General features: G+C 37.8%; 1 protein-coding gene across 1 annotated transcript in view; it reads left to right on the top strand.

Moving 5' to 3' along the window:
* The first annotated feature begins 442 nt into the window (after positions 1-442).
* The window catches only part of kif18a (kinesin family member 18A), a 52967-nt gene continuing 34169 nt past the window's right edge, over positions 443-19240 (top strand). Inside the window, exons 1-6 of the mRNA XM_022667147.2 lie at positions 443-573; positions 2832-3201; positions 5635-5792; positions 6049-6153; positions 7695-7805; positions 9093-9290. Coding sequence (XP_022522868.2) covers positions 2883-3201; positions 5635-5792; positions 6049-6153; positions 7695-7805; positions 9093-9290 — 891 coding nt within the window. The 5' untranslated portion in view covers positions 443-573; positions 2832-2882. The remainder of the gene's footprint in view (positions 574-2831; positions 3202-5634; positions 5793-6048; positions 6154-7694; positions 7806-9092; positions 9291-19240) is intronic.

The following is a 19240-nucleotide window of genomic DNA, read 5'->3' as shown; positions in this document are numbered from 1 at the left end:
ACAATGACAAATTTGGTCCTGTAAAAATCACAATATAAATTCTAAAATGATTAAATTAGCTTATTAGATATACACTGCAAATAAATAATAGTTATAATAATAATACCTAAAAATAATAATAATAATAATAATAATAATAATAATAATAATAATAATAATAATAATAATAATATAACAAATATATACATTTTTAGTTTTTTTTTACCCATTATTATGTTTTAAGGATTTATACAATTTGAAATGCTAACAGATTGGCATATGTTTTTAAAATCTGCATTTATGTGTGTAATATGCAGCCAAAAGGTCCATAAATTGATGTTAATGCTCTGTTTTATTTACTGTGATCGTGTTGAGTTTGCTGACACGCCCCCCCCCCCTCGTTTCAACGTGCGCTCTGGCGTCGTGTGACGTAGAAGCCCTCTGGTCCAATCAGAGGCCGGCACAGCGGGGTGGCTTGTGTTTGAAAATCTAGGCGCTGAGAGCGGCAGCGGAGGAGCTGGAGCCGGTTAGAAGAAATGATTCGGATTAAATAGTAAATTAAAGCGGATCGCGGGGGGAATTGAGCGCTGAGAGGTACATTAACTATCAGTACGAGTTTAAATGGAATGAGCATCGCGCGGGAGGTAAAATTGTGAGTTAGCTTAGCGTAGATAACCGCGCAGAGTTAAATGGAGGCTATGCTATAGACAGCTAGCTAGTTAGCTAACCTAGCTAACTAGGCTATTGTTGATAAAGCGAGTGTAGGCTAGGCTAACGTTAGTTAGCTTACCTAGCTATTATACTGTATAATGGTACATTAACATTCAGTACTACAGTCAGTACTGTAGTACTGTAGCTCCCTGAATCTTAAATATATAACGTTAGAGTAACGTTACTAGGTTGGCTAAACGTGTCACATTACAAGCTCTGCACTTAACTAACTAATCCATGCACTTATGCTAAGCTAGTTAGCTAACCTAGCTGTGTGGTCTAATACCAACGAACATTGAATAAACGTTAGCTAATTTTGGTTGCATTAGCTAGTTAGCCTAGCCAGTTAAGTTAACTAGATGGTTTAAGGTCAATAAAATAAAACAACCTTTATTTAGCACTGCAGAATAGGCAACGTCTGTGAATGTTGACATTCTGACGTTGAGTCAATGTTCATTTAACGTTAAAGGTTTTGGTGAAATGGCTGGGCCTGTAAGAATACAATACAAACAGGGTAGCTGTAGCTAATTACATTTTTACTAAAAGTAAAGTTTAAGTGTACATTTAATTCAAACCATACATATAAAACCATAACGTTGAATCAATGTTTGATATCTGTGTTCAGTAGGTAATAGGGGTGGGCGATATGGCTCTTAAATAATATCACAATATTTCAGGGTATTTTTGCGATAACGATATACTTGGCGATATAGGAGAACAGTAAAATAATTCATTCATTTCAGGAATATAGTATAACAGCATAATCATAATGTGGCAAAATAAATAATATAGCATGAAATAATATAATGCAGCAAAAAAAATTGCAGAGTATTTAGTGCATGCATATAAACTGCAAACTAAAACAATTAAACAATATATTCACAGTAAATAAAAGACTACTTTTAAGACAGAACAGCCCTATTATCACAAAATGGATTTTTAATACCATGATATTTCTGTGTCACAATATATTGTATACGATATAATATTGCCCACCCCTAGTAGGTAACTAGTTATATCTAGGTTAAGTTAGTGGCTGTGACAATAAGGCAGCTATTGTTTTTGTTAGTTAGCAAGCTAGCTTAGGTAGCACAATGATTTAATTTATTAACATTTAGAAGACAAAGACTTTACAATGAGTTATACACCTAACTGGCAAATTAACTTTGGTCTATGTTTCTTTAATGTTATGTCGAACACGTGTTTAAAGTACAGTGCCTTATCATAGATATATTGATTTGGTTATGGTGTGCATTTGTTGTGACAAGCTTCTACAATGTCACTAAATTGATTTCTGTCCAGAGCTGCATTATTTTTTTTTCCCCATGATCATGTTTTATTGATGATTTGAGATTTAAAGCACTGAGTATAGTCTTTTCCAGCACATCCCAAAGATTCTCAATGAGATTAAGGTCTGGACTCTGTGGTAAACTCTTAATCCATATGTGAAAAGGATGATCTCAAGCTCCTCTTTCACAATTCCAGCCCCATGAATCCTTAAATTGTCATCTTGGAATATGCCCGTATCATCAGGGAAGAAGAAAAATCAATTTATGGAATAAATGTGCGGTTTATTATATTCAGTTAGCCAGCTGACCTTAGTCTTTTGGGCACATAACATTGCTGAACCTAGAACTGACCAATAGCAGCAACGCAGATCATAGCTGTACACATACAGACTTGTACAGTAGGCACTAGGCATGATGGGTGCATAACTTTAGCCACCTCTCTTCTTACCTTAATGCTTCATCACTCTGGAACAGGGTAAATCTGGACTCATCAGACCTTCACATGAGTTTCTTCCATTGCTCCAGAGTCCAATCTTTATGCGCTCTAGCAAATTAAAGTCGATGTTGCCCGCTAGCCTCACTGATAAGTGGTTTTCGTAAGGCTATACAGCTGCTTAGTCCAATTCCTTGAAATTCCCTTCGTATTGTACATTTGGAAAAGCTCTTACTTTCACTATTAAACATAGCCCTGAGCTCAATAAGATGAGAAGCCGAAAGTTATTCTATTATATTGTCATTATTATTATTAATATTATGTTTTCTAGGATTAAGAACATGCTGCTTCTAAAATACCCCCAGCAGCAGTTTCTTAAAACATGTTTTCACTGTGTCCTTTGTCTCATTATTCACCAGGTAAATTCCAGGTGTTTGAGTAAGCAGGCCTAGCTGCCGTCAGACAGAATCATGTCGGAAGGACAGGTGTGCAGCCATGTGAAGGTGGTGGTTCGTGTCCGTCCATTGAACTCCAAAGAAGTTGATGGAAACCTCAGTAAAGTGGTCCAAGTTGTGGACAGCCACATGCTTGTGTTTGACCCAAAAGTGGAGGAAGTGACATTTTTCCGCGGGCAGAAAGTGGGCAACAGGGACGTGAGGAAAAGAGCTAATAAGGACCTGAAGTTTGTCTTTGACCACGTGTTTGGGGAGGATTCTTCTCAGGTGGAAGTGTTTGAAAACACTACTAAAGGAGTGGTTGATGGAGTCCTAAATGGCTACAACTGCACAGGTGAGGATGCTTTGGCTTTGGCTTGATCAATATTGACCAATGGTGTGAAAACACTGAGGACAGCTTGTGTGCCTTGAGAGCTTTTACCAACCTGGGCAATGTCGTTTGTGTTTCAGCTTCTGCTGATAATCCACCACATTATACTTAAGCTACACATCCAATTTTACCTGATTGGGTCTGTTTAATTATTTGTTATATGCTATGCATAAGAAGCAGGTTTTAAAAAGCAGGAAATCCTTATTTTTGCCAGATAACTTAAGAATAAACTGTATCTTGTCTAAAAATAGTATGTTCTTCAGCTCTAAAAAGCTAAAGAGCGTTCCTTTTGGACTGTATTGCACTTAACGTTTAAATTATTTTGGGTACCTTTATTTTTTGGAGGCACACTGTATTGTAAGGCACACTATTAGTGAAACTCTAGTCTATTTTCATACATAAGGCTCACTGAATTATAAGACACAATAAGTTCGTCCCACGTAACTTGTTTTAACCTGGCACACATGCAGTCTACAATCCAATAACTTGTTTTAATACTTACCTCTGAATGGTGAAAAAGCTAGCGCTGCGGTTAGTGGCTAATGCTAATACTTGCCTCTGAATGGCGAAAAAGCTAGCGCTGCGGTTAGTGGCTAATGCTAATACTGCTGGAGAATTTCACTGAAAAATTACCATTATAATGCTGTACTTCAACAGTGTGGCTTTACTGCTCCTGACAGATAGAATTCATACATAAGGTACACCAGATTATAAGGGGCCTTATAGTCCGAAAAGTGAGGTAAATGAGGTAGCCTGTTTCATAAAAACTTATTTACAATTAAATCCAGTTCGTACAGATTGTTTTACAGTGTGCAGTCCAGTTTCCACTCAATATAATCTTCAATATTACTAAAATCTTCTAATTTTCTAGTCTGCATTTAATGTTGTGTAAATATTCACAAGTTAACATTGTCTGCCAATACAGCGTACAGTTGTTCAGATCTGCCAGCTATTTTTTGTTATAAAGTGTGATTAAGGTTCTGCATTCTTCATTTTGTTGCAGTGGTATTCTTGTTTTTTTTTTTTTTTAATTAAATGTTTTGTCATATCGCCAAGATTATTGTTATTGCAAAAATATGATCATGAAATATTGTGATACTATTTTGAGCCATATCGCCCACCCTTACTGTTGACACATTTTCCCATCTAAAAATGTAATTATATAGGTTCTCAACAGCTTAAATGACTCCCTTCATCCTCACCATTATCACACACAATCACGCCAAGTACAGGTGTGAACGAGGTCTACTGCAGTATGGAGATATTGTGAACTGATCATTCCTGACCACTTCCAAACATGGTGTGAAAGAGTACGGCCACAAGAGTTCTGTGACTCATATCAATATTGTCATATTGTCCAATGTTATTAATAGATAGCAGAGCTAAGAGAAAAACGCTGTAGTTCAATTTTCCTTTGGTCACAATAATCACAATAATGTAACCATAGATTCACACCTTCTGGAAAGTTGATGGTGATGATTGTTGTGAATTCATAAAAAAAAAAAAAAAAACGCCAAAACTGAACATAATTAAACCTTTTGCTGATACCAAATACTGAATGTCGAAACCGTTTTTCCCCTCTGGCTAAAAAAAAGAAAGCAATCAAAAAATATTTATTGAAGACGCCAACAAAGCACAATGCATTTTTTTCTATCACCAGTGCTATTCTAATCATAGGTTTACCTCAGCTGTGGTGGTTCTGTCTGCAAGTATATTATATAGCAATGCAGGGTCTCTGGGGGATTTATTTATTTATTTATTTATTTATTTTTCTTTCATATTACATATACTTCTTTTATTTTTATGAAGTTTTTGCCCAGTATAATTCTCACATAAAGATACAGATCTCACCAGATATATTCTTGCCAGTTTCAGTCCCTTTCAAAATGAGCCGTTGAAGGGCTCTGTCACTTTTATGCAAATAAGCTCTTCCTGGCCACACCATGTTTACACTGAGGGTTTACCACACGTTACTGCTAGCCTGTGGAAAATGGCAAAATACTAGCTGTGATAGAAAAACACAAACTCATTATTTATTTGAAAGTACTAACATCTCCCTCATCTGCTGACTTGACACTGACAGTAGGTACAGATCCCACCCTCAAACAAAGTCTGCTGTCTAATACTGCTGTGAACTGTCTGAGGTTTTCAGCCAAAATAACTGAAATGTTGGGTCTTCAACTGATCTAGTGACAGGTGAGGGGGTGCAAGGGTGGTAATACGCAGGCTTCTTTATTCTGACATAACAATAAGGGAGAAGTTGATACGGTTTATAGAAGGTAATGATTCCTGACACCAGAACTCACAGAAAACGAATCAGCTTTTTGTCCCCCCCACACAAAAGTTTAGCATCATATTTAATTAATTGTCAATGTTTAAAATTGAGTGTTTTGTCAGTTTTTGCATATGGAGCTACTGGAGCGGGGAAAACTCACACAATGCTGGGCAGCAGTGATAACCCAGGGGTTATGTACCTCACCATGAAGGAGCTCTTCAGCCGAATGGATCAGATTAAGGAGGAGAAAGTCTTTGAGGTGGCTTTTTCCTATCTAGAGGTAAGCATTCATAAATATCCACCCCATTGTGAATAAATAATGGTATTATCTACATTTACTGATGAGGGTCTTGAAGATTTTGGAAGAATAAGTGAATAATAGTGGTTACAAAAGTGAAAGATCATCTGTGAAGTTACTCATTTCTGCATTTCTGGCTGTGTTCCTTGCTTAAAGGAACTTTCTACAGAAAAGGGCCTTAAGGGAGTATCTTGTGCTCTGAGACACATTTGTTTCTTTGGCTGTTTTTACTGAACAGGTTTATAACGAGCAGATTCGGGACCTCCTGGCCAACTCTGGTCCACTGGCAGTTCGGGAAGACGGTGCAAAAGGAGTGGTGGTCCAAGGCCTCACACTTCACCAGGTGTGTAATTCTAACCATTTGACACGGGTCATAGTTCACACAAGTCATATTTTCATGACTTATGAAGTAAATTATATCAGGAGTAGCTTTAAGTCAAGAAGTTTGTGCTAAATGGAAAAACGAACAAGCTAATTATTTGAAAGTACTTAAATCTCCCTCATCTGCTGACTTGACAAGAACAGTAGTTACAGATCCCTCCCTCAAACAAAGTCTGCTGACTAATCGTGCTGTGTACTGTCTGAGGTTCTTAACCATAATTACTAAAATTGTGGATTTAATTCTAACAAGAGTCATAGTTCACATAAGTCATATTTTAATGACTTATGCAGTGAATTATATCGGGGGTCTGTTGTATCGGGTCTCTGATCACCTACTGAAGTGGTTTGATTAATCTGATTGCTGGCAATGTGTTTTGGGTTCGTTTACACTTTTTTAAATTTATTATTATTATTATTTTTTATTTTTTTGTATTTTATTTATTATTATTAATAATGTATGTTTTTATTTGTATTGTTTTTTCTGTTTTTTGTTGCCTTTATTCATTTTTTATTTTATTCTTCATTATTCTTTATTTATTCATTTTATTCGTATTTTAATTAATTCATTTTATTTATTTATTTATTCATTTTATTTTATTTTTGGCATTATTTGGCTTTTTTTTTTTGTGGCTCAGGTTTCAGTTTGGGTCCAAATCAAACGTTTAGACTGTGAATTAATTTATTTACTGTAACAGTAGATTAACCCTCATTTATAAACAGAAATATATGGAATCCGAGGAGAATGTTTTACACTCGTTCTGATGCAGGGGGTCTGAAGTGTGTACTCAAATGGGAGACAATTTTGAAACAGAGCTAGAATTTAGCACAACACCTGAAAAAAACAAAGCAACTCAAAGCCGAACTCTAACATAACTAACTTTCCTCAAACCAACTAATATGTACAAGTATAAAGAGAATATTCAATGTTAAAGGGCGTTTTTTAGTCTAGAGTGCTCTTTAAATAAGATACAGTACAAGCCATCCAATAAGAACAGAGCTTATGTAGTTTGGATCTTTCTTAATGGTGAAGAAGGAAAACCGAACTGGATTAAGGACTTTAAATAAATGAGTTCCTGGAGGTGTAAATCTTTAAGCATAAGGCACTTGTACTAAAAAAAATATTTTGTTTTATTAAAAGGTTTTTTACTGTCTGTGTGAGAAGCACAAAACAATCAGTGCAAGATGCAGAAAATGTGGCGATGTTCTCTATGGCTTTGCTCTCTAGCACATGTGGTATGGGCCTGTTTTACATGTTTATAACTGGAGTGGATTTATGTTTGTGGGTTTGCTTTAGCATTTATCGTCATGTACACTAAGAAACGTCCGGATTCTATGTTGCATGTGTTCGTTTTCAGTCTCTCTCTATCTCTCTCTCTCTCTCTCTCTCTCTCTCTCTCTCTCTCTCTCTCCTCTGATTGAGTTAACCACAGACCACTAAAGGCTGCCATTGATAATGATGATTGTGTCTGTGTTTGTGTTTGTGTGTGGTCGGTCTCTTTGTAGCCCAAATCTGCAGAGCACATTCTTGAAGCTCTGGATTTTGGCAACCGAAACAGAACGCAGCACCCCACTGACATGAACGCCACGTCCTCCCGCTCCCATGCCGTATTCCAGGTAAACCAACATCTGCACAGATTCCAGACACAACAGCTCTGCTTTTTCAGAAACACACTCTTTTTACATACATGGCTTTTAGACAATTGTATTTAAAAAATCCACAAAGTGACATTCCAGTGGATCAATTTCTCTGCACCAAAACGTTAGTGACTCATTGTACAGTACACGTACATGACTTAAGTCAGGTTTGTGGACCACCGTATGGTCATACAACATATTTCTATGCATATGCAAGGAAAGGGTATTAACATGATTGGGCCTGTTTCTTACATGTGCATCTCGAAAACCAAAGACCACTTCAGTTTCTGAATCAGTTTCTCTGATTTTGCTGTTTATAGGTTTATGTTTGAGTAAAATGAACATTGTTGTTTTATTCTATAAACTACAGACAACATTTCTCCCAAATTCCAAATAAAAAATGTGTCATTTAGAGCATTTACCTGCAGAAAATGAGAAATGGCTGAAATAACAAAAAAAGATGCAAAGCTTCAGAAATCAATATTTGGTGGAATAACCCTGGTTTTTAATCACCATTTTTATACATCTTGGCATGTTCTCCTCCACCAGTCTTACACACTGATTTTGGATAACTTTATGCCTTTACTCCTTGAGCAAAAATCCAAACAGCTCAGTTTGGTTTGATGGCTTGTGATCTTCCTCTTGTTTATATTCCAGAGATTTTCACTTTGGTGAAATTAAAGAAACTCTTAATTTTTCAGAGCTGTAGATGTTTTGCACACAGTGTAAGTGTTTATTTCTTTGTTGATGATTATGGCTTACAGCCAATGAAAAACCAAAAATCAGTGTCTCAAACAATTAGAATATTTAATAAGCCCAATTGGTGCTTTTGGCAGTGTGGGCAGTGTGCCAAGTCCTGCTGGAAAATGAAATCTGTATCTCCTTAAATGTTGTCAGCAGAGGGAATGAGCATGAAGTGCTGTAAGATTTTTGGGAAAACAAAACTGCACTGACTTTAGACTTGATAATAAAACACAGTGGATCAACACCAGCAGATGACAGACAAGTCTCTCCAAACCATCACTGATTGGTGGAAACTTCACACTAGACCTCAAGCAGTTTGAACTGTGTGTCTCTCCACTCTTCCTCCAGACTCTGCTCCCCCGATTTACAAATGAAATGTAAAATTTACTGATGATCAGTGATGGTTTGGAGAGACATGTCATCTGCTGGTGTTGATCCACTGTGTTTTATCAAGTGTAAAGTCTAAATTTTGTATTTTTCATGTCTGCTCCTGATCTTTCCTCTGCTCCTCCTCCTCTACAGATCTATCTGAGACAGCAGGATAAGACAGCCAGTCTGAATCCGAACGTGCGGGTGGCTAAGATGAGCCTGATTGACCTAGCGGGTTCAGAGAGGGCCAGCGCCACCAACGCTAAGGGGGCTCGTCTCCGAGAAGGAGCCAACATCAACCGCTCTCTCCTCGCTCTGGGCAACGTCATCAACACACTCGCTGATCCTAAGGTAACGCTGTTTTTTTTTTTTGTTTGTTTGTTTTTTTTTTTTTTTTTTTTTTTTTTTTCTTCTTCTTCTCCATTTTAGTGTGGGAGGTTTCATGGCTAAATGTGAGCAGCCTGGTGGCCAATCTTCATTAATTGCACATTGCACCAGTAAGAGCAGAGTGTGAAGGTTCAATTAGCAGGGTAAGAGCACAGTTTTACTCAGAATATTACAATGCACACAACATTATGGGTGACATACCAGAGTTCAAAAGGACAAATTGTTTGTGCACGTCTTGCTGGAGCATCTGTGACCAAGACAGCAAGTCTTTGTGATGTATCAAGAGCCACGGTATCCAGGGTAATGTCAGCATACCACCAAGAAGGACCAACCACATCCAACAGGATTAACTGTGGATGCTGTAAGAGGAAGCTGTCTGAAAGGGTTGTTCGGGTGCTAACCCGGATTGTATCCAAAAAACATAAAACCACGACTGATCAAATCACGGCAGAATTCAATGTGCACCTCAACTCTCCTGTTTCCACCAGAACTGTCCGTCACCACAATAAATTATTGTGGTCTAAAACCAGGTGTTTCAGTTTCATTGTCTAACCCCTGTAAATAATCACCTCAAGTAGAGTATCAGCAGGGTGATATTTAATATGCGAAGGGCTCACCTATGTGTTTTAGTCATTTGCAGAGTGAGCTAATATAATTTGCACACTTGTTTCTCATTACAACAAATTGCCACTTATTATAGATGGCGTTTTGTATGTGTGAAGCTGCAATTAAGGGCAGTAAGTCAAGTGAGATTGATGAGGTTTCTCCATACTGGAATTTTAGAATGAATAAATTGCACCACACACACGAGCACCCAAACCCACTCTCACACACTCATGCACAGCCACAGTGGCAGTTGTTCAGTTGTTCTGCAGAAGGGATGCCATGCCTTGGACCCTGTCCTCAAATGACTGCTCTAAATATGGAAACATGGAGCGACGCTGACACTGTGGGCAGAATACAGAATCCATTCCATAATCGCTTACAGGTGCTGAGCAATGGGTTTACAGAGTATTTTATGTTGTTCTTTAATGCATAAATGGTACATAAGAAAGCTTGGTCGCCACATAAAAATGCTGAGATGCAATGTTATGAGCTTATTTACTGCCCTCATGTTTTGGCTCAGAATGAAACATACCGATTATCCTTTTTATGGAAGGCTTGTAAAAAAAGAAAATCCTGTGACCCCTGCTTTTAAAATACTATGATTTTGTTTTTTGGCACTGTTTGCTGCTCACAGAAGCTGAATTTTATCTACACACAGTTTTGTAAGAATATTTGTAACAAAAACAGATTAATTTCAAGTGGCTTACTAGATACAGCAGTTGTACATCTTACATGTTGTGTCCTCACAGTGAGATTACTGTTCTTATTGCTAGGAGTGTATTTTAAGAATGCACTACTACAACAAAATGAAAATTAAAATGAATTATATACAAGAATTGTCAGATTAGTAACAGAAGTCAATGATACAGAATGTCATGATAATAATTATATTAATAATGCACTCCAAATATCTCCATATATCCTGGATTAAAGTAAAATAAATGATACTGTAGGGATATCTGTTTTTAGTATAATGGAAAATGAGAAATGTGTAGTTTTTCTTTTGCTAAGAAGTAGTACCCTGATGTGATGATTAGGGGTGGGTGATATGGCACCATATTTTAGGGTATAATATTGTTCACAATATTAAAAAATATTGGCAATATTATTGCGTACGATACGATATGGCTCACCCAAGCTTTTAGCCTAGCCCCTCAGTTTGGCTTTTCACTTTCCACTGGATCTTAACACTAAAAAAATAATAAGCTGGTATTTTCCCTGTTTATGTGATGCAGAGAAAATATGGAAAATGGCTAGCATATGGGTGGACGATATAGCTCTAAAATAATATCACGATATTTCAGGGTATTTTTGCGATAACGATATACTTGGAGATATAGGAAAACTAAAATAATTAATTAATTTCAGGAATATAGTATAATAGTATAACAGTATAATCATAATGTGGCAAAATAAATAATATAGCATAAAGTAATATAATGCAGCAAATAATATTGCAGAATATTTAGCATGCATATAAACTGCAAACTATAACAATTAAACAATAAATACACCTAAAGCTTCACAGTAAATAATAGACTACTTTTAAGACAGAACAGCCCTATTATCACGATATGGATTTTTAATATCATGATATTTCTGTGTCACAATATATTGCATACGATATAATATTGCCCACCCCTTGGCTAGTGCAGATCCCAGGTGTGCCTTTGTGGCATTCACATTGTTGGGTCAATATTTTTACACTCTTCTCGCACCAGTTAGTAAAATTAAATGTCTAGCATCACTTATCACACCTTGTATGATTTGTCTCTGTCTTCACAAACTGGCACCTACTGTTTCTTAGCTGAAAGACATGAACTAATTGTACAGGGCTAGGATAGTAATGCTAGCTGAGATAACTTGGGCCTTTTTCACACCTGTAGTTGTGAAAGTTTCTGTGGTCCGGATCAGTTGATGAGTTTGTTTACTTCAAGAGTTTTCTCCCTCTATCTGGTTTGGTTTAACACTGGCACAAACCGAAACACACCAAAATATGCGCCAATAAACCATGCGAGTACGTTGTTTCCTCCCAATGGTCAGAGCTGTCTGGCGCGAGAGCAAGAAAGTCGATATAGTGAGACGACACAGAACCCTGAAAATATGCCGCTGTGCCTTCCAAACACTTCCTTTCAATGATACTTTACGGCATAAAATTTCACAAGTTTCGCAGATAATATAATCATTTATTGACAAATAATGTATTCACCTCAGTTTTACACTTTTAATCTAAATCCGTAACTGCAAACTCTTTAGCGTGCCAATGTTTCAATGAAAATATTAGTTTTATATTAGTTAAAACATCTTGGAATGATGTTTTTATTATTGTTAATGAAAGAGTTTGGGCACTCCTATTAATCTTAAACAATTTTAGTTCTAAATATTTGGTTGTTTGCAACAGCCATTTCAGTTTGATATATCTAATAACTGATGGACACAGTAATATTTCAGGACTGAAATGAGGTTTATTGTACTAACAGAAAATGTGCAATATATTGGAGAGTGATGCGAAGGAAGCCATTTCTGCAAGCACGCCACAAACAGAGTCGCCTGAGGTGTGCTTTTGCTTTTGCCCTCTGTTTGTGGCGTGCTTGCAGAAATGGGTTCTTTCGCATACAGCCATACAGCTTCTCCTTGTGCAAAGTGCGCTGTATTGTTGACCGATGCACAGTGACACCATCTGCAGCAAGATGATGCTGCAGCTCTTTGGAGGTGGTCTGTGGATTGTCCTTGACTGTTCTCACCATTCTTCTTCTCTGCCTTTCTGATATTTTTCTTGGCCTGCCACTTCTGGTCTTAACAAGAACTGTCCCTGTGCTCTTCCATTTCCTTACTATGTTCCTCACAGTGGAAACTGACAGGTTAAATCTCTGAGACAACTTTTTGTATCCTTCCCCTGAACAACTATGTTGAACAATCTTTGTTTTTAGATCATTTGAGAGTTGTTTTGATGAGCCCATGATGCCACTCTTCAGAGGAGATTCAAATAGGAGAACAACTTGCAATTGGCCACCTTAAATACCTTTTCTCATGATTGGATGCACCTGGCTATAAAGTTCAAAGCTCAGTGAGGTTACCAAACCAATTTTGTGCTTCAGTAAGTCAGTAAAAAGTAGTTAGAAGTATTCAAATCAATAAAATGGTGCCAAGGGTGCCCATACTTTTGCACCGGTCAAATTCTGGTTTAATGCATATTCCACATTTTCTGTTTCAGTCCTGAAATATTACTATGTCCATCAGTTATTAGATATATCAAACTGAAATGGCTGTTGCAAACACCCAAATATTTAGAACTAAAAATGATTAAGATTAATAGGGGTGACCAAACTTTTTCATATGACTGTATGTGGTAATTTATTCTGTACTTTTATTAAGGCCTGTTTCACACTCTGCACACTCTTTGAGCTTGGGCCAGTTTCTGGCTTTAAACCTGATGTAGTTCAGTAGGATCAGGTTGGGTTTAGATGGAATTTGCCAGGCTCCTGTTGGGTTTACCCTCTGAATGTGGTTCTGTGGGTCAGGCTAGGTCAGGTCAGGTCCTCAAACCTTCAGTTCTTGAGCTGAATTTGGGCTCTGGACAAGATTTCAGACTCTTTATTTAGGCCAGCCTTGTAATAAACCCATTTTCCTTCTTGCGTCTGTCACTGATGTCCTCTGGCACGAATCCAGGCGTGATCTGCTGGGTGCTCGTATCCTACAGGAGCACGCTTTCACGCCAGTCTCTCCCAGGGTATCAGAACCGCCCCCCCCCCCTTCTCTTTTGGGCCGGACCCAACGGCTCCATGGCTCAGGGCCTGATGCTATCTGTGCTAAGATAGCTGCACCTCTCTTAGCCCAGGCTCTATTGTGTACACTAATCCCCGTCCTCGGGGGCCTCTGTTTGTGTGTCTGCGTCTGTGTGTGGGATCCTTGTCTGTGCGCTGCATTCGACTCCGGCACCACAGACTCTGTGTGGAATTATATCCAGATTTCCCCCCTCCCTCCTTCCTCCTCCTCCTCCTCCTCTCTGCTCGTAGAGGGATGGAGAATAATTTATACCCAATCCCATTAGCGCGTGACTGCTATAGATTGTAGTCTCACAAAACGCTGTTAAATCTGCCTCTGAGTGTTTGTTTCGTGCCGTGAACTGTGATTAACTGCTTTCCTATTTGTTTTGGAGGATTGCGAGTCAGCATCAGCACCGTGTCTCAGCTACAGTGTCGTGTTTGTTGTTTGTCCTTTTCCTAAACAGCATAAAATGGGAAAATGTTTCTTTCATGTCCCACGACATCGCATTTCACAGGAGTAATGTGCTAGAATGACATAACATGCCAATCTAAAAGACTTAATCCACTGTTCAAATGGATCGTTTCCACCACAAATAGAGATTTACACCCAAAGATGACATTGCCTTTATTAGATTAGCGTTTGACGTTTGACATTTGACTCGTGCTCTCAGCTAATAGGGCTGTGTGTTGGCAGGAATGTAGCGGGAAGATTTGTATCAGGCTACAGGGCTTGTGATTCTAATACATTGCATTAATTTTAGGAAAATCCATTGTAGATAAACTCACATCATATGCATGAACTAAATATGCATGAGTAAAACAAAAGCTACTGGCTGACTGACTTTAAACACAACACCACACTAAACAAACCACTGTCTGACAAACAATTTTATATGTAAACTAATTATAAGAAAATCAATACTATTACTATTACTACTATCAAAAAAAAAAAAAAAAATATATATATATATATATATATATATATATATATATATATAGTGAGTCCAAGAAGTATTTGATCCCTTGCTGATTTTCTTTGTTTGCCCACTAATAAAGACACTATCCTTCTGCACTTTTAATGGTAGACATATTCTAATATGGAGAGACAGAATATCAAGACAAAAATACATTTTTGACTATATAATATAAGACCAATTGGTACTTTTGGCAGTGTGGGCAGTGTGCCAAGTCCTGCTGGAAAATGAAATCTGCATCAAGAAACTGGAATTACTGAAATAAAGTAACTTTTTAATGATATTCTAATTTTCTTAAGAGATGCACTAGTATATCCTCTACTAAAAGCATGTATACTCATTAGCTGTAAGGGATAAAGAGCACATTAGTTGTTGTTTCAGTGGTTTTGTAAAGCATGCTATGGGCAGTGTGTGTGTGTATGTGGTATGTGTGTAAATAGGCCTCACCGTGGATTTGATCTCTTTGGCCCGGTTGGCATACTTCAGCGTGTTGTGTGTGTCCTCGTAGGAGAGGGAGGATGGGCTAACGTTAGCGATCATCACCGTCCTGCAGTTTCCACCCAGAGAGTCTTTCAGCAGCCGTGTCAGCTTGCTGTCTCTATACGGGATGTGCGTCTTCTTACTCTAAACCAAGAGGAAACAACGACCAATATTCAATCAGCTGATCAATAAAGCCTGAACTGGAAGATTCAGAATAGAGCTGTACAGCAGGGCTAGTGCTATAGTATAAAAAAAAAAAAAATTATATATTTTATATATATATATATATATATATATATATATATATATATATATATATATATATATATATATATATATATATATATATATATACAGTGAGTCCAAGAAGTATTTGATCCCTTGCTGATTTCCTTTGTTCGCCCACTAATAAAGACACTATCCTTCTGCACTTTTAAGGGTAGATATATTCTAACATGGAGAGACAGAATATCAAGACAAAAATCCAGAATATAATTTTAAAGAATATATTTTAATTAATTTGTATTTCAATGAGGAAAATAAGTATTTGATCCCTCTTGCCAAACACACTCAATACTTAGTGGCAAAGCCTTTGTTTGCAAGCACAGCGGTGAGGCGTTTGTTGTAGTTAACCACAAGTTTAGCACACACACCAGGGGGAATTTTGGCCCACTCTTCTTTGCAGATCCTCTCTAAATCATGAAGGTTGGTGGGCTGTCGCTTGGCAACTCTGACCTTCAGCTCCTTTGGTCTGGCGACTGGCTGGGCCACTCCATGACCTTAATGTGATTTTTCTTGAGCCAATCCTTTGTTGCCTTTGCTGTATGTTTCGGGTCGTTATCATGTTGGAAGACCCAACCACGGCCCATTTTCAGATCTCTGGCAGAGGGGAGGAGGTTGTCCCTCAGGATTGTGCGGTACATAGCTCCATCCATCTTCCCAGTGATGCGGTGAAGTAGCCCTGTACCCTTGGCAGAGAAACACCCCCAAAACATTATGCTTCCACCTTCATGCTTGACAGTGGGCACAGTGTTCTTGGGGTCATAGGCAGCATTTTTCTTCCTCCACACATGGCGGGTGGAGTTGAGGCCAAAAAGTTCAATTTTGGTCTCGTCTGACCACAAAACTTTCTCCCAATAACTTGGTTCATCTTTCAAATGATCATTGGCATACTTGAGGTGCGCCTCCACATGTGCTCTCTTCAACAGGGGTACCTTTCGTGCACTGCAGGATGTGAATCCATTGTTGCGCAAAGTGTTGCCAATTGTTTCCTTGCAAACTGTGGTCCCAGCTGCCTTCAGGTCATTTGCTAACTCCTGCCGAGTGGTTGCAGGACGATTTCTGACCGTTCTCAGCATCATTGCCACCCCACGAGGTGAAATCTTCTTTGGAGCACCGGGCCGAGGTCTGTTGATTGTCATGTTATACTCTTTAAACTTTCTGATAATTGCACCAATAGTTGTTACTTTCACATCCAACACCTTACTAAACTTTTTGTAGCCCATTGCAGCTTTGTGAAGGTCAACAATTCTGACTCTGAGGTCCTGTGACAGCTCTTTGGTTTTACCCATGTTGGAGACTTGAAATCTGTGTGATCTGTCTGATTCTGTGGACAGGTGTTTTTCACACAAGTGATTAGTGAGAACAGGTGGCTTCAGGTCAGGTAACAAGTTGATTGGGAGTGTCTAACTGGTCTGTAAAAGCCAGAACTGCTAATGAATACTAAGGGATCAAATACTTATTTCACTCCATGAAATACAAATCAATTCATATATATTCCTTAGATTTATTTTCTGGATTTTCTTTTTAATATTCTGTCTCTCCATGTAAGAATACATCTACCATTAAAAGTATAGAATGATCATGTCTTTATTAGTGGGCCAACAAAGAAAATCAGCAAGGGATCAAATACTTCTTGGACTCACTGTATATATATATATATATATATAATCTTATTTTTTTTTTTTTTCTTTGGATAATCGACACAGTATTTCTTAACATCACATTACTTCATCAGATAATGCATTTACCATTCTGTAATTAATTAAATGTTTTGTTAAAAAATATAAAAATTTAAATGTATTTTCTTGTCCACCATACTTGTCTTATCGTGCGCAATAATATCACAAAATATGTTGAATATCACAAACGATATTATACCCTGAAATATTGTGACATATCATTATATAATTATCACATCAGGGTACCACAACTGTTTTTAGCAGAAGAAAAATCACACTGTTCTCATTCCCCATTATATACAATATCTACTAGAGACAGATTCTATCTCTTCAGTATCATTTATTTTACTTTAATCCTGGATATATGGAGATATTTGGAGAACATTATTATTATTCGTATCATGAAATTCTGGATCATTGACTTCTGTTACAAATCTCATAAAATTCTTGTATTTTTTTTTTATGTCTCAGCGGTGTGCCATATCATTATATATGCAATAATAAAATGTAGATTTTATTTTGTTGCAGTAGTGTATTCTTGAACTATTTTTTATTTTTTTAATTTTCAATTCAATGTTTTGTCATATCACCAAGATTATCGGTATCACAAAAATACCAGGAAATATCGTGATATTATTTTAGGGCTGTATCGCCCACCCTTCCACCTACTTCCGAGCACTCGGGAAAACCTCCACATTGGTTCTATTTCGAGCGTGTTTCTTCATTTTCTATAGGTGGCTTTCAGACCCTGTGGCTGTTGTCATGCAGTGGGAGAACTCTCCAAGTTATTGGAGCTCTTCACCTTTGACCTTTAGCCATTGTGTCAGCTGCTAATTAAAAGCAGCCAAGGCTTATTTTTATTTATTTATTTATTTCCTCCTCCTATTGCTCTCTCTGTCTCCGTGTTCCAGTTAACGGGAGTGGACGGAGTGTGTTGAGGGCTGTGGGCGTGTGGAGCAGGTGATGCTGGCCATTATGAAGTGATAATTAAAACCACACTCCAGCCTGAGCCACCCTGACAGCCCTAATTTATACCGTTAAGTGGTTGAGGTGCGACTTGGGTTGGGTGGAGTAACTGTTTTAACAGCGGCTAAACTCATCGATGTGGGGGTGGGTGTGGCTGGGGGTGGGGGGGTGTGTGTTTTTACTGAGCTATTATTTTGTACTAGGTATGCTTGAAGGACTGAGCTAAAAGACAGACATCCAAATCATTTTCTCTTGTTTGTTTTTGTTTATTTGTCTGAAGAGCGCAGCTCGCCTTTTAAGGATGCTTTATATTCTGCATCCAGCGCGTGTTTATTTGTCCAGTACTGCGGTCGGTTTATGAAAAGGCTTTTTCCCAGGCCTGTTTATGCTACGGGTGGTGATGCCCTGAGAGTTGGCAGAAGTGAAAAGCTTTATAGTAAATAAAATGCAACAGCAAGAATAAGACTTATAAGATTAAGATTTAAATTTGCACTGTTACCTTTGTTAAAAACATCTTAATGAGTAGACCACATAAGTTGTCATCATTCTGCAGCCAACATCAAGCAAATAATACAAATTATAAGTCTAAAGGGGCAGTGGTGGCTCAGGGGTTAGAGCACTGGACCTTTAATGTCAAGGTTGTGGGTTTGTTACCCGGGATTGGTGAGCTGCCTCTGTAGAGCAAGGGTCTTGTCTTTTCTTGTGTTGTCTTGGGGTAGGGATCACAAGGTATACCACAATACAATATTAGCGCAATGCTTCGCCCGTGGTAACGATATCATGATACTGCGATACTTGATTTACCACAAGACAATTATTTCTGATACTTCACAACCTTTGTGTTACCGAAGATGATAAAATACCGGGAATTATGGATTTATTGGTGTCAATTTCACAGAATTTTACAACCAAAATTCTTCGCCGCCAATTTACTCTGTTTAAACAATTAGTGCCACCACATGGAGTAATAAAAAATAACTTAAGTAAGTCAAACTGAGAGGGGGGGGGGGGGGGAATAGAAAATACAGATCACTGGTATTAAAATATTTTCAAAGTAATTTTTAATCAGTCTATGAATCTGTGATTTAATCAGCTCAGGAGCTTTATCAATGGCTGTTAGCATCATGACTATAACCTGTTATTGTAGGCTTAATAACGCA

This window comes from Astyanax mexicanus, chromosome 23 (assembly GCF_023375975.1).
Source record: "Astyanax mexicanus isolate ESR-SI-001 chromosome 23, AstMex3_surface, whole genome shotgun sequence".
In the NCBI taxonomy this organism is placed as follows: Eukaryota; Metazoa; Chordata; class Actinopteri; order Characiformes; family Acestrorhamphidae; genus Astyanax; species Astyanax mexicanus.
The sequence above is the reverse complement of the archived record's forward strand: the minus strand, read 5'-3'. Positions and strand labels throughout refer to the sequence as shown.